Raw genomic sequence first — 14,568 nt, forward strand, 5'->3', positions numbered from 1 at the left:
AAAATAATTGTTGTTTAAAGTTATTTTATACAGATTAAAAATTAAAAATAAAAAAGAATAATAATTTAGAAAATTAATTTTATATTATTATTAATTCATTTTTATAGATTTTGTAGTTCATTATTAATATATAAGAGATATAAAAAGAAAAAAAATTAATGTTACATTAAAAAATTAAAATAATAGTTATTTTGTGATAATTTTTTTACATTATAATTATAATGAAATGGAAGAAGTAATATCTTTTAAGTATTTTAAAACCTTGTATTTAAACACTCTTATACCTAATCAATATAGGTCAGTTGACAAAATATAATTTGTGAGAAAGATTTAGTTTGATCTCCACGTAATATATTTTTTATAATTGATTATGAGTTTTTTTATAACATGATTAACTTTAATTAAAGATTAATCTCATAATTAAGATGAAAATAAATGTTAATACATTGACGTAGCACTAAGTAACCTAACGTCCTTATTATATGATACTCCAAAAAAGACACCTTTGTAAAGGATCGATGTGTCGTGGTTATTTATTGACGTATACCCCACTGAAGGACCCTCTATATTGAATTATATGAGTGGACAATGACGGCCTCACCAAACTTTCAACCGGACCAAGTTACGTGCACGTTTTACTAAACCTTTGAATAGAAATATTTTTATCCCTATTCTAATTTTTGGTTTCATTTCATAAGTTTAATCAAAGTTTTGTTTTAGCCACTTAAATTAATATTTTTTGGTGTTTTTTTTAGATTAAGTTTGTAGTTTATTACAACAATTTGGTCAACTTAATAACATGTAACAAATCATGAAAAAATGTCACCTCAATTTAAAATATCAATTTAATGCAATAATGAATTAAGGAAATATCAATTTAAAATATCAGATATATATACTCCAAAGAACTAAAGTACTATCTCTTGGATTCTGAATTTATCACTTTACTTTATTCTAAAATATATATATAAGGATATACATTTGAGTAACAGAGGGCAATTGTTTATCATATATATTATTTGATCAACAATCAAAGATATAAATAAAATAATATATTCATATTATTATTTTTTAAAATATTTCATAGTTATATAATATATATTATTCTATCTTATAATATTATAAATATATAATAAATATTGTAATATATATAAATATATATTTTATATATTATATTATATAATTACGTAATGTCATATAAGTTAACAAGTAATAGTGAAGCATCACTGCCTTTTTGAATTTTGGAGATGCCAGAAGCCAAGAACACGAACAAACGCAACTTATAAGTAAATAAATAAATAAAAAGAGCATGAAGCTTCCATGTCTTTCAGATTCTGGTGGAGACGCGAGAACATGAAGATCAAACAAATTAAAAAAAAAAAAAGAGTTTGATAAATAGGAGAAGAAGAGCGTTGATGTCAATGAAAAAAGGGAGCCAACGTTGTCGAGAAAAGGGAGAAGACGTGCCGAAATTTTAAGGAGTTTTTTTTTGTCTTTCGACGTTTTGTTACGCAGGACAAGACCTTGTTTGGTGTTTCTCGCGAGTGACAAATATTGACGCCTTTGTTCTGTCACGCGTTGTTTATTTTGTCTAGTCCCATGCTCATTTTACAAACCTAACATAGAACAATTACTGTTGTGTTGTTATGTTCCTGAAATTTTAAAAATCAAATCAATCTTAGGGAACTCAAGAATCCCAACTGAAAGTATTATTTCATTTTTAAATGGGTAGAACCGGTAAAAGAAAATTAATTAAGTGCTAAATAAATAAGAAGCTTCACATGTCTTCTAGTCACACAACAAAATAAAAAAATACTGCATATTGACGAATAGAATTCTGTCATGACCTAGATTATAATATAGCATGCTTACTCGACGTTGATATCACACATATTTGAGGTTAAACAAAACTATATTCCAAATACGTCGATCTGTTCTTTTTTTTTTTTAAGTTTAAACAAATGGAGTCTCCTTCATCCTCCCTCGTTGAAAAGATTAAGGGGAAAATATTCTCATCAAATGTTGATCCCTATACTTCTATATGCCCCTCAGCTTATGATACTGCATGGTTAGCAATGATACCTGATTCCCACAATTCTTTCAAACCCATGTTCAAAAACTGCTTGGACTGGCTTCTCAACAACCAAAATCAACAAGGGTTTTGGGGTGAGTGTGATGCCTTTGGAAAACCCACATTGGAAACACTTCCGGCAACCCTAGCTTCCATTGTTGCACTCAAAAAGTGGAACACCGGTGCATTAATGATAGACACAGGTTATATATATTAATAACTTTCATGGTTTCCAAATTGTTGTATTGCATTGCTACTCAGTGGACTCATTCTATTGATGACCGTTTAATTATGTATTTTTTATTTTGTTACATCTTCTATTTTTAGTGATGTCATGCCAGATTTATCTTTTACCACTTTTCAACGTGGCTTCTAGTGCTCTTTGGGGGTTAATTCTCCTTTTATTCATAAGAAAAAAAAAATTGGACTCATTTTTTTTACTTACATATCTTTGTTGGTTTTTTAATCTCAGGTTTGGTCTTCATTGAAACAAATATTGAAAAGCTGCTCAAGGATATCGACAACAATTGTCCTCGTTGGTTTAGGATTGTTTTTCCAGCCATGGTTCAACTTTCAGAGAGTGTTGGTTTAGAAATTGTGTTCCCAGATGCAGTGACAGGGTCTGTGTCAAGGATCTTTCACCGTCAACAATATCTTCTTAACAAGTATACTTATGGAATCTTTCCTTCCAAGTATTTTAATTTGTTCTAGTTTCTCTTTGACTATTCCTGGATTCATGATAAGAAATTACCTTGCTAATTATACTATATTGGTATGAATAGGGAGGAACTTGTGGGGAAGCATTGCTTCCCACCACTGTTATCATATCTTGAAGCTTTGCCACCTACATATACAATAAGTGAAGAAGATATACGTAGCAATCTCAGTGATGATGGTTCAGTGTTCCAATCACCCTCTGCTACTGCAAAAGCTTTCATGGCTACTGGGAAGATTGAGTGTCTGGCCTATTTACAGTCTCTAATTCAAAGATGTCCTGATGGAGGTTTGAATCTTTTTTTTTTTTAATTGGTTAATTTTTTTGAGAAACCTAACTAATCAGCTTTACAATAAGATCTCTTATGTTAATTACTTTTTTTTATTCATAATATTTGAACCTAATATTTTGTATAACTAGATAAAATCTAATTTCGAATCCAACTTGTTGGTGGTAGCACCTAATTTTGATTAAACTGAATTTCATGCGGGTAGACTTATGGTGTAAACACTTAATAAGCAAATCAAAACACTTTGCAGTCTTTAGAGTACATATTATATTTATCCCTGATTATAAGATTTTTTTTAAATAATTCACTTTTTTTAAAAAAAATAATTATCGCATTAAATTTATCAATTATTTGTATTATGATTTCAAAATTATCTTTTTCTTTTCTTCCTATTTATCCACTTATTTATTTATTTTATTAATGTTTGAAGAGTAAATAATTAAATAAGAATATATAGAAAATAAATTAATGAACTAGAAATTAAAAATAAAAAAGAATAAACAACTTTTTAAAAATAATCTTATAATTAAGCCGAAGGGAGTATTAGCTTGATAATGTTTGTTTGATTTTCTTTTTTTAAAATCTTTAACATTGGTTTCTACAGTTCCACAAACGTACCCCATGGACGAGGAACTTATAAAGCTTTGCATGGTAAACAAATTACAAAGGCTAGGGTTGGCTGAGCACTTCGTTGAAGAGATTGATGAAATTTTGGCCAAGGTCTACAGGTAAAGGTCGTAAATAGGGGGAAATATGTCTATAATTAAGGCAGACTTGACTATTTTGCATGATATAATGACAAAGGAAAATAGCAATCTCTAGACAAAGTTCTAGATGTTGTAAACGACATTTTTTAAAAAGTTCAAATCATAAGTTTTTAAATAGTATTCATTCATGATGGAGGCAATTACATGCTAGAAATCAAAAACTTATGACAACAATTTAAAAACATGAACTAAATTTTGTTCTTACTACGATACATGATTATTAACAATAAATTAATCACCGATAAAAAAAATAACAATAAATTAATACATTTAATCTAGTGATCAATATATATATATATATATATATATATATATATATATATATATATATATATATATATATATATATATATATATATATATATATATATATATATATATATATATATATATATATATATATATATTGTTCGTGTATATATTACCGTCAGCCTAATTATCCTGTTATCTTCATTTTCGCCCGAAACATACAGGAACTATGTGGAGCAAGAATCATGGGTAAAACCTACCATTTTTTTTTTTTTTTTTATTCACAAAGACTCCTTGGCATTTCATCTCCTAAGGATGCATGGATACATCGTATCACCATCATGTATGGCATCCGTTGCAATTAACTACAGTATATTTTACACACACATATTGCTAGCTTGCTTTTAGAAACAATCTAGTCATGTAGTCTCTAATCCTATTTATAAGCAACAAGTATATTGTAAGAATATATTACACTTATTGTTAGGAGTATTAAAAGACACTGGTATACATATATAGAGAGAGAAAAAAGATTATATATACACTTTGTTAGTATAAAAAGTTTTATAATCATGTAATTACAATTCACCATGACCATGTTAATATCTTTTTCTTGCTCTCAAAATATCTAGAAATTTGACTTTAGTACCTATAAAAATTCAATATACCTTTATCTCACAATAAATATCGTGTTAGGAGGAAAAATATGTTCTAAAATAAGTTTCATTTTGATTTTTTAATATAATATTAATTTTTTTTTTATTTATATCTCTAATAATATTAATGATAGAGATAGCAAAATTTATAAATGAATTTATCATTATAAGATTTTTTTTAATAGTATTATACTTTTTTCATTTATTTATTAGTTTTCTTGGTCTATGTAAAAAAACAAAAACAAAGATTGTTGGGAAAAAACATACACTTCCTCATAAATTCATTTAATGTGATTTTTTTGGCCTTTCATACATCTACGGCACTAGTTTATTTAACTTAATTCAGCATCTTTTAACACTTGTTCTTACATCCACATCATCATTACAAGTATTTCTTGGGAAAACTTGAAAAACCCTCCTTTCACATGACCACCCCCTCCCTCTTCTCTCGCAATTAGGATGATGATCTCCTCTTTAACTTGATGATTCTTTTCATCTCAATAACCTTTATTTATTAACTTAACATCCTAAGTTTTAAACAGAAAATAAATTCATGATTTACATATAATATCTATCAATCTAAACAATATTTTAAAATAATGTATATCCAAATTTTATGAATACTCACACAATATTTGCAAATAAGTAAGGTAATTATTTGATTATTTAGAATGAATTCGAGATAAATACTTACCCACGAAATTTAATTTAATATAGGAACAAATGCAAGTACGGATATTATATCCTTGCAAATACTCTCATTTGGGGTGGGATTAATTATGTCTTGAAATTATGTGGATGTTTATCTGACTAACTACTCCATAAAGTCTACAAAGGTCTGGCTAGTTTTTTAGTTTGTTTAATGTGCGAATATTTTTTTTTATCGAATTCAACTAATTATTTATTCATTAAGTTAATAATTTAATAAATGAATGTATAACATTGGTAGAAGCAAAATGTTCATTTAATATATTTTTACAGCTTCAAATTTATTAGACTTCATATTTTATTTGATAAAATTTTTCTTTATTTTGTTACAAGTGAGTGAATGCGTAATTCTTTATTTTGTGTTAGATGATTAAGTGTATAATGTTGTTTGGTTCTGACTTATGTTTGACTTATGTTTGAATGACTCAAATTTATGTTTATTTAATTTTAATGTTATATTTGGGTGATTTAAGAGTAATTTTTTTATTTACTTGTAATAATTATTTTAATTAATATATTGTTTTATTAATTTATTGATTTTATATAAAAGTACTCAACAGATAAAAAGATATAGAGATTAAAATTCTTACCTGCATGTGCTTAGGATCGGGTATGAGTATTTTTTTAATGCAAGCATAGACAAAGATGGGTGTTATAATATTCAGATTCTATCCATTGTAATCCGTACACAACACCTATGAGGCATATGCAACCTGCCAATACCATGCCTACAGTGCTATACAACTACTTAGCAAAACCATGAGCAAATTGTTTCTCGTACACCAATAGAAGATGCCCACAGTAAACAGTTGACAATAATTGAATTAGCATCCATAGAAAATTCCCACAATAATACTTCTATTATTTACTCAATTAACCCTCATACGTAGAAACTTGATTTTGCACCAAATACCTGACTCTGACTGTTCCACGCTGCCATATAAAAAATTTACTCATTAAAGTTCCCCGATTAATGCAATATGCAGTACTGTTTCGTTGGTTTCTTGATGATGAAGAGATTAGAACACGAGTTGAAAAGGAACCCGAACACTTTTCAACTACAATGCTTTCAATGTACAGAGCCTCAAACCTTATTTTCTGTGGGGAAAATGAACTTGAGGATGTCAAATCTTTCACGAGGGATCTACTAAAGAGAAGCTTGCTAACTAAAAACGGTGAAACGCAGAGGAAATTGTCCCAATTCCAGCAAATGGTATGGCTAATATCTATATAATATTGACCATCATGCATGCAAAGACTGTCGCATCATCATTGAAGTTTCATTTTAAACAAATTTATATTAATTTAATTATGCAAAGATTATCCTCGTCCAATATTGAAATAGTTCCACCTTAAAACATTTATTGTTCAATTGGTCAAATTAAACAGGTTCAACGTGAATTGAATATTCCGTGGCTGGCTCACATGGATCATTTGGATCATAGGATCTGGATAGAAGAAAATGAAGAAGTCAATTTCCTATGGAAAGGAAAGACCTCGCATGTTAGGTACGTTTAATTCGTATGTAAGTTGTTTCCTTTTAAAAAAAAGTTGCTTAGCATTAATTTCACATGACCACAGTACTCATTTGACAACTCTCTGGTGTAGGATTTCACACTTTCACAACGTTGATCTCCTTCAACTTGCCATGCAAAATTACGAGTTTAAGCAATCAATTTTCAAAAGTGAATTAAAAGAATTGATGAGGTCTGATTTATTAATTTTAGAATTTTTTTGGTGAACGTATTTAAGAATAACATAGCGTAGCTTGTTATAACTCATGTCTCATCACAAATTAAGTTACGATCATTGTAACAGGTGGGCCCAAAATTGCGGTCTAACGAATATGGGATTTGGAAGAGAGAAGACCACATATTGTTACTATGCTATAGCTGCTGCCACTACCTATCCAAATGACACTTACGTACGAATGTTAGTGGCAAAGAGTGCTGTAATGATCACAGTTGCGGATGATTTCTTTGACGCAGAAGGATCATTCAAGGAGTTGAACGATTTCATGAATGCAGTTAGAAGGTATACATAATTGTTACCATGCATTTTCCTTCTCTTTAAACTTGTTACGGAGTTATCAAGTCAAGGAAAAGTGAAATCTAAAATAAATTTTAAAATAATTGTTTTTACTTATATTAATCTAAATAAGAAAGTTATATATGTGTTGAGTTCATTATCAATGTGATTTTTTTACTTCAATTTATAATTTTGAGACACTATTAATTATACATGAAAAAGTATATAAAATTATTTTAGAACATGCACATTAATTTTTAACCTTTTATATATGTGTGTGTGTGTGTGTGACAGGTGGGATTCTAAGGGCTTAAGTAGCCACGGCAAAGTCATATTTGAAGCTCTTGATAATCTCGTGAGTGAAGCTTCTGGAAAATATGTCGAACAAGGAGGGATTCATGATATACAAAGTAGTCTACAAGATCTAGTAAGCTTTCTAACTTCAATATGTTTAGTATATAATTAATCTTAATTCTTAACCAATTATTAATCATTCATAATTAACACTGGAGTGTTATTACTTTTGTTAAGTGGTATGAAACTTTCCTTTCGTGGCTAACGGAAGCAAAGTGGAACAAAAAGGGAGAGGCACCATCAATTGATGACTACCTGAAGAATGGGATGATCTCTATTGCCATACACACCATGATTCTTCCAGCTTCATGTTTTTTGAATCCCAGCTTGTCATACGAGAATCTCAGGCCGGCTCAATATGAACCCATCACTAAACTACTAATGGTTATATGTCGTCTATTAAATGATATACAGACCTACAAGGTACTTAAGTAATGATAATAGTAAGATTTCAATATAATTTTAATCTCTCAAATTATGGGTATAATTTTTTAGTCTCCCAAATTAAAGTTTAATGTTTTAGTCCGATTCCCTCAAATTTCATAAATTTTTTTTTAGTCCTTCGTCCCACCATATAAATGTCAGTAGTGAGCATGAAATAAAAAATTCATAATTTTTGATAATTTTTTATTGTCAGACTTTTAATTTTGTAATTTAAAAATCAAATTTTAGTAATAAAAGAATGTTACAAAATTACAAATTCAACATTTCCTATATGACACGTATATAGATTGGGAATAAAAAAGTATTTTAAAAATTTAAAGAAATAAAAAAATAAATTTAAATTTAAGAAACTAAAACATGAAGATCTACAAATATATTTAACCCTAATAATAAAGAAGAAGTAGCTAATCAGTTGCCATATATTAAAAAAAATCCTGACATGAGTCCCATTTTATGTGTATATAACAGAGGGAAACTGAAGAGGGAAAGTGGAATTTTCTTGGGCTCAATTTGATGAAGAACCCAAATTTTGGGATGGAAGATTCAATTGCTTTGGGGAGAGAGATCATAGATGAAAGGACGAAAGAGTTCATTCAGCATGTTCTAGTTAATGGTCAAAGTGATTTGCCCAAGCCTTGCAAGCTGCTGCATCTGACATGCTTGAAAGTTTTTCATCTGTTTTACAACTCTAGAAATGCATTTGACTCTAACACACAACTGCTTGAGGATATTAATAAAGCAATTTATCTTCCTCTACGGAGAAACACAAAGACCACCAAGATTGATCTCTCTCAGCTGCGTTCAATGCCAAAAATGAAAGATAAAAGTATTCAGAGGCCACGGTTCAATTGGTCCTTTAAACACAATAGAAGCTTTTGTGTGCATCAAGTAATTTCTCCACCTGCTTTAAGAAATGGATATGGGATAATATCCTTCAATCCGAAAGCCTTAATACCGGGCTTTATCTAAGCTGAACAAAGTGCTGGTAATTAGAGAAATTATATTTGTACAATAACATCATGTAGTACAAATCTTATAACAAAAAAGAAAAAAACTTAAAATATAATAAATGTTATCATAGAAAGAAATAGATACATAAAATAATGTTGTATAAATTGTTGAAGAATTATTGTATATATATCATATATCTAGTAATCAATAGCTTTTTTGTCTTCGATGATTAATAGTTCTTGTTATCAGAGATATATTTTGTAAAATAGGTTTAGGCTATTCATAAGTATCTTATATAGTACGGTGAAGTATTTCACTAATTTTAGGAACAATTGTATAATCGTTCAATGGAATAATGCTCACAAAATTAATTAGCATCTCTGATCCTATATAAGAAACAAATCTCTCTCTGCATTCAATGCCAAAAATTAAAATATTGCCTATTAATTTTAGTAATGTAGACAAAAAGTTGTCAATAACTAAAACATTATTTTTAATACTTCCCATAATTTATATATAAATAAAAAATAATTAATTTATCAAGATCAATAAAAATATTTGAATAGATTAATTTATTATAAATTTTAATTTTATTTTAAGACTATCCATGATATTAAATTGTTTAAGAAAGGAATATTTTTCAAAATATATTTTTTTAAACCAATAAGTATATTTTGTTTTATTAATAGTTCAATAATACACTCAATTTCATGAAAATGATTGTTATTATTAATAGATCTCATAATTAATTAGGAATAAAAGGAAAGTTTAACAATAAATACACTTGAAATTAGTACTGTATATTTCTTATAAATAAGAACCCAAAAAAAAAAAGGAAAATCGCATTCAAAGATAAATATTTTTCTACTGGATTTTTTTTAATGCACTTTTTTTTATAATTTTGTTTAATGTACTTGAAGTGGTATATAGAAACTATCTTCTCATTTTGCTTTGGTGAATAGGGAGCAGAACTCTTTTATTCATTACATTTGCATAGGGTTGCTTCTCATTTTGACAACATGGACTATTAGCTATTGCTAATGTAAGAGCAAAATCTTCATATGGGGGTCACACAAAGAGCACCCAATATGATTATACAGATTTCTTATTTTGTAGAAGGTGGTGATTCTCCATTGAGAAAGGAGGAGAAGAACGCAAGTGAGTTGCTTGGTTTAAAACAGGGAACTGCATGCCCAGCTCCTCGAAACGTTGCAAATGTAAGCCCTTTATATTCTTCAAACCACCCACTAACCTGTTCCAATGAGATCATAGAACATTAAAACCTAAATAAAATAAAAGGCTTGATGCTAAGGCCATCCTCTTTCAATATATATAATGGTTAGGAACTTTAATGACATCGATAAATATACCAAAAAAAAGTTCTACCAAAACTATCTTCGTTTGAATATTAAAAATAACTAATTACGTAATTAATTAGGCAACTAACTAAATGAGTGATTACTTACTAACCACTCTTCGAAATTTCTTAACCAATTATTACTAGTTAGATATTGTTCCTCCACTGAATATTTTTATCAATAAAGTAGTTGGTACCTTCTGGTGAAGCATGTGTCTGATTCTATTTAATAACGTGCTACTTTTACATAAGGAACTAGATTTTTCTGTAAAAGTATTAAGCGAATTTGCTTCCATAGTCTCTTAATTAATTACCTCATTGTCATGATACCATGGCCTCCATGATTTAGTGATAGGCAACGCAAGAGAGCTTAAGCTGTACCTTGTGGAAAGCACTGGTACTCTACCATCTGTATCTCCACTGAAAACATTTCAACAACACATGCAATTAAATGATGAAAATAAGCTACAAGAAAATGCAGCAGCTATTCCATGAATATTAAGGTTGATATATATATATATATATATATTTACCTATAAACCCAAATTCTAAGTCCTGCTGAAATAAGCTTCTTGTAAATTGGAATAACAGATGGCTTTGAATCGGCCCAGTCATTGAATATCTTGTCGCTGCATTTAATTAATAATTAAATTATAAATTATTTAGCAAAAGATAACTTAAGACAGAAAATATAATATTATAAATCAAATAATATATGTTTTTGGATTAGTGCATTTTTAAAGTTATGAAAGGGTAAAATGTTACTTGCAAATGCTCCATTTCTTTAGATTGTGACCATCGCTGGCATGAAGAGCCTTCTGAACATCTGGTTTATTATAAAATGCTTTAGCATAGCCATCAAGGCATGGATCATAGCCACCCAACATTCTTGGCATCTAGTCAACCAAATTAAATAGGTAAGTGTGACAGAACAGTCAAATCCTCTCAAATCAATTTGCCATCAAACAAGTTTTGTTTAAATGGTTTCAAATTACTCTCAATAATAAAAATATATATATGTATCAGCCTCTCAATGATAAATTATATTGCAATATAGGTATTTTTTATGTCAAATAAATAAACATTAAAAGTACGAGTATTTGAAACTTATATCTTATAGGTATTATAAAAAGAACTTATTATCTTATTAATTCATTAGCTTTTCAATTTATATAAAAAAAACTTCATATATAGTCAAACTTATCAAAATAAATTGATTAGCTTTTATTGTATAAAACACTTATTTAAATTATTTATCCAACATCACATCACATCTATGTTCTATGGATAACAACTTTTCTTCACGCACCATTTTAGATGAACGCTTCGTGGAAGTTTGCATGGATTGATCGTTAGAACTTGCTGTACTGGCAAAGCAGACAGAGGTGTAGAGACTGTAGATATCAATTTCATTGTATTGTTTGAGAACTTCATCCACAGCTTGGCTACAATCTTCATTGTGCCATGGATCAGTACTGTTAAAGTCACAACTTGTTTTGATTGTTTGATGAGTTTCATCAGATATCACAGCATGGCTCCAAGCATAATCAACCAGACCCATCCAGTCCTCAGCATCAGATGTTTCAGGGTTACCCAACTGCAAAATAATTAAATAATAATAATAATACTTAATTTGTCCTTCATATTTTTGTAACTAATTATTTGCATCCTACTAATTTGATATGGTTGATTGATCCGTTTGAGTCACTTTTACAAATTAATTTTCAAAACAGATTTGTTCTAAAAATATGTACTGGCCGGCTTAGATCTGTTTTAACCATAGACCAGATTAAACCAAAAATTTGACTTGCGACTTGATTGTCATATTAGAATTTTTTTTCGAAGAAAATAAATTGAAGTGTGATTCCAGGTGACATGTTCAATTCGGAATTGCACTCTTATAAAAAGCTAAAACTGTGAAAATGGTGATGATAAGAGAGGTCAATGAGGAGGGTTCAATCCATAAAGTATCACAATGGAAACTTTAAATTATAGTGATGACAAGTAAAGAATTAACTTTACAAATATCACAGCTATTGATAGTGGAACATGATGTGGATAAGAGGTCTATTTGCAAATCCTATTGTTGAACTAAAATATAGAAATGCTAGCTAGGCTAGATGGGAAATATTCTTAGTAAAGAAAGATTCGTTATGTCATGTTTTTAATTAAGCACTTTGTATTGATTTTTAAATTGTGTAGGACCATACCAGAATACCCTTGAGATCAATATAGAGGGAGGGGTCCTTGTTCCTATCATGGATGAGTTCAGCCAGCTCTGGAACATACTTTCCTGAAAATAAATAGTTGTATTAATGATTAATTTAATTAGAATAATTGACAAAAAATTACTTATGAAGAAAAAGGTATTTCAAATTTCAATTATTTCAATACCTGCATAGCTCTCCCCTGCTATGTAAAATGTCCTCCCTCGATATGATGGAAACTTTTGAAACCAATTGTGAAGAAAAGAGTAAGCATCATTAGCTGTCACAAATAATAGAAGGAGCGCAATTGAACTTGTCAGAGCTAGATCTGCTTTCCATAAGCTTCAAATAATAGAAAATGCAACCCACATTAAAGAAAATGGCGTAGTGGTTGCTGCTCATTATGCAGCAGCAACATTAAGATTAAGTAATGACCTGTCAATTCATCTCCCAATTGGTCATAGTCACTGCTTGTATTTGAGTATGAAAAGCCAACTCCAACAGGAGATTCCAGGAATAACATGTTGGCTTCTGAAACATCACAAATATCATGATTTCATAGCACACCAATTAGTAAGAGAAATGTTATTTATATAACATTTTAAACTAAAAGAGAATTTAAAGAAAGAAGCGTATAAGATGTGATAAATGATGTAACATAAAAAGACAGAAAGTGTTATATAAACTATTGTTAGAGTTGTTACATGAATAACACATCACAGTTAATAATTATTTTGTGGGGACCAATAATGGAGCACTAGTTGTGGTTCACCATCAGAATTTTATACATTATGGCAAGAAAAGAAAAGTGAGCTTGTGGCAGAAAGTGTGTATATAGTACTAGTGGTCATCATCATCATACCTTTGTTCCAAGAGAAGTTATTAAATTTGAGGCCTTGGCCATCAGTGTCCACTAAAAATGGACCAATCTCCTGTGTTGCTCCATATCCCACAGAAGAGCACCCAGGACCTGTAACATAAAATCATGTTGTCACCTTAGCAGAGAACATAAACAACTTAACAAACAGCAAATGAAATCACAAGTGTTGTAAACCCTCTATGATTAGCTGCCACCTAAGAAAAATTAAAAGAAAATGAAAATCTAGAGGTTATTAATTACTTATTATAATTGTTGATAAGGACATGGCTTTCTCCTTAAACATTCGAATGACTCAAGTGAAATGTCACAGCCACCCTAACAAAAGATGTGACATATAGTTATATAGAATGATCTTATGACATGTTTCATCATAAATCTGTTTCCATGCACACTATTCACTCAAATTTTGTTATCACAATTATCTCCAATTCCAAAGTTCGAATGTTAAAATTCCTCACATCAAATTAAAGCAAAGACACATTAATTAGTATCTGCTTTTTTACCTCCATTAAGCCAAAGCACCAATGGTTTCTCTTTTGGCTGGGTGATAGCCTCATAGAACCAGTAAAAGAGTGCTCTTCCATTGGTTTCATTGACTGTGACATATCCAGCATAGTGCTGGAAATTCACCCTAGGCTGACCAGGCAAATTAGTCACAAGATCACCATTATGCTCACCAGAGCTCAATATCCTCCCACCACCACCCCAATATTGCCTATGTCTAGAAGAAAATGAAAGAGCAGGTCTATAAGATAGAAAAAGAAAAAGTAGGAGAACCAAGGTGTATAAACTAGTCATCTTTAATACAATGTTATCCATAATATTATGGAAACTCATCACTATAAGAGACTGAGAGATTTTCCACTTTTGATTGGAAAATTGGTTGGAGGAC

General features: G+C 29.6%; 2 protein-coding genes across 2 annotated transcripts; one reads left to right on the forward strand and one right to left on the reverse strand.

Annotated features, from left to right (window-relative positions):
• The first annotated feature begins 1,256 nt into the window (after positions 1-1,256).
• On the forward strand, positions 1,257-9,442 carry TPS17 (terpene synthase 17). Its single transcript, XM_041008202.1, has 12 exons — positions 1,257-2,274; positions 2,544-2,736; positions 2,854-3,074; positions 3,680-3,803; positions 4,316-4,434; positions 6,442-6,668; positions 6,845-6,963; positions 7,064-7,162; positions 7,274-7,489; positions 7,778-7,910; positions 8,015-8,260; positions 8,750-9,442. The coding sequence occupies exons 1-12, from the start codon at positions 1,962-1,964 to the stop codon at positions 9,248-9,250; spliced, it is 2,511 nt and encodes an 836-aa protein (XP_040864136.1). The 5' UTR covers positions 1,257-1,961; the 3' UTR covers positions 9,251-9,442.
• A 740-nt stretch (positions 9,443-10,182) lies between these two features.
• LOC100793427 (serine carboxypeptidase-like 31) lies at positions 10,183-14,568 on the reverse strand. Its single transcript, XM_003542723.5, has 10 exons — positions 14,180-14,568; positions 13,659-13,766; positions 13,232-13,327; positions 12,984-13,076; positions 12,800-12,882; positions 11,899-12,186; positions 11,355-11,485; positions 11,123-11,218; positions 10,904-11,009; positions 10,183-10,484 (listed from the first exon to the last, which is right to left on the reverse strand). Exons 1-10 carry the CDS (start codon positions 14,511-14,513, stop codon positions 10,338-10,340), a joined length of 1,482 nt encoding a protein of 493 aa, XP_003542771.1. The 5' UTR covers positions 14,514-14,568; the 3' UTR covers positions 10,183-10,337.

This window comes from Glycine max, chromosome 13 (genome assembly GCF_000004515.6).
Source record: "Glycine max cultivar Williams 82 chromosome 13, Glycine_max_v4.0, whole genome shotgun sequence".
In the NCBI taxonomy this organism is placed as follows: Eukaryota; Viridiplantae; Streptophyta; class Magnoliopsida; order Fabales; family Fabaceae; genus Glycine; species Glycine max.

What these genes read in the sequence shown, in the direction of transcription:
- LOC100793427 (XM_003542723.5), bottom strand. Translation starts at nt 14,513, where the DNA reads ATGAGTTTCCATAATATTATGGATAACATTGTATTAAAGATGACTAGT. An exon ending in TTGATCTCAAGGGTATTCTG is followed by an intron (nt 12,187 to 12,799) that starts GTATGGTCCTAC and finishes ATTATTTTGCAG; the next exon opens with TTGGGTAACCCTGAAACATC. An exon ending in AAGAAATGGAGCATTTGCAA is followed by an intron (nt 11,219 to 11,354) that starts GTAACATTTTAC and finishes AATTAAATGCAG; the next exon opens with CGACAAGATATTCAATGACT.
- TPS17 (XM_041008202.1), top strand. Translation starts at nt 1,962, where the DNA reads ATGGAGTCTCCTTCATCCTCCCTCGTTGAAAAGATTAAGGGGAAAATA. An exon ending in GGAAAGACCTCGCATGTTAG is followed by an intron (nt 6,964 to 7,063) that starts GTACGTTTAATT and finishes TCTCTGGTGTAG; the next exon opens with GATTTCACACTTTCACAACG. An exon ending in AAAGTAGTCTACAAGATCTA is followed by an intron (nt 7,911 to 8,014) that starts GTAAGCTTTCTA and finishes ACTTTTGTTAAG; the next exon opens with TGGTATGAAACTTTCCTTTC.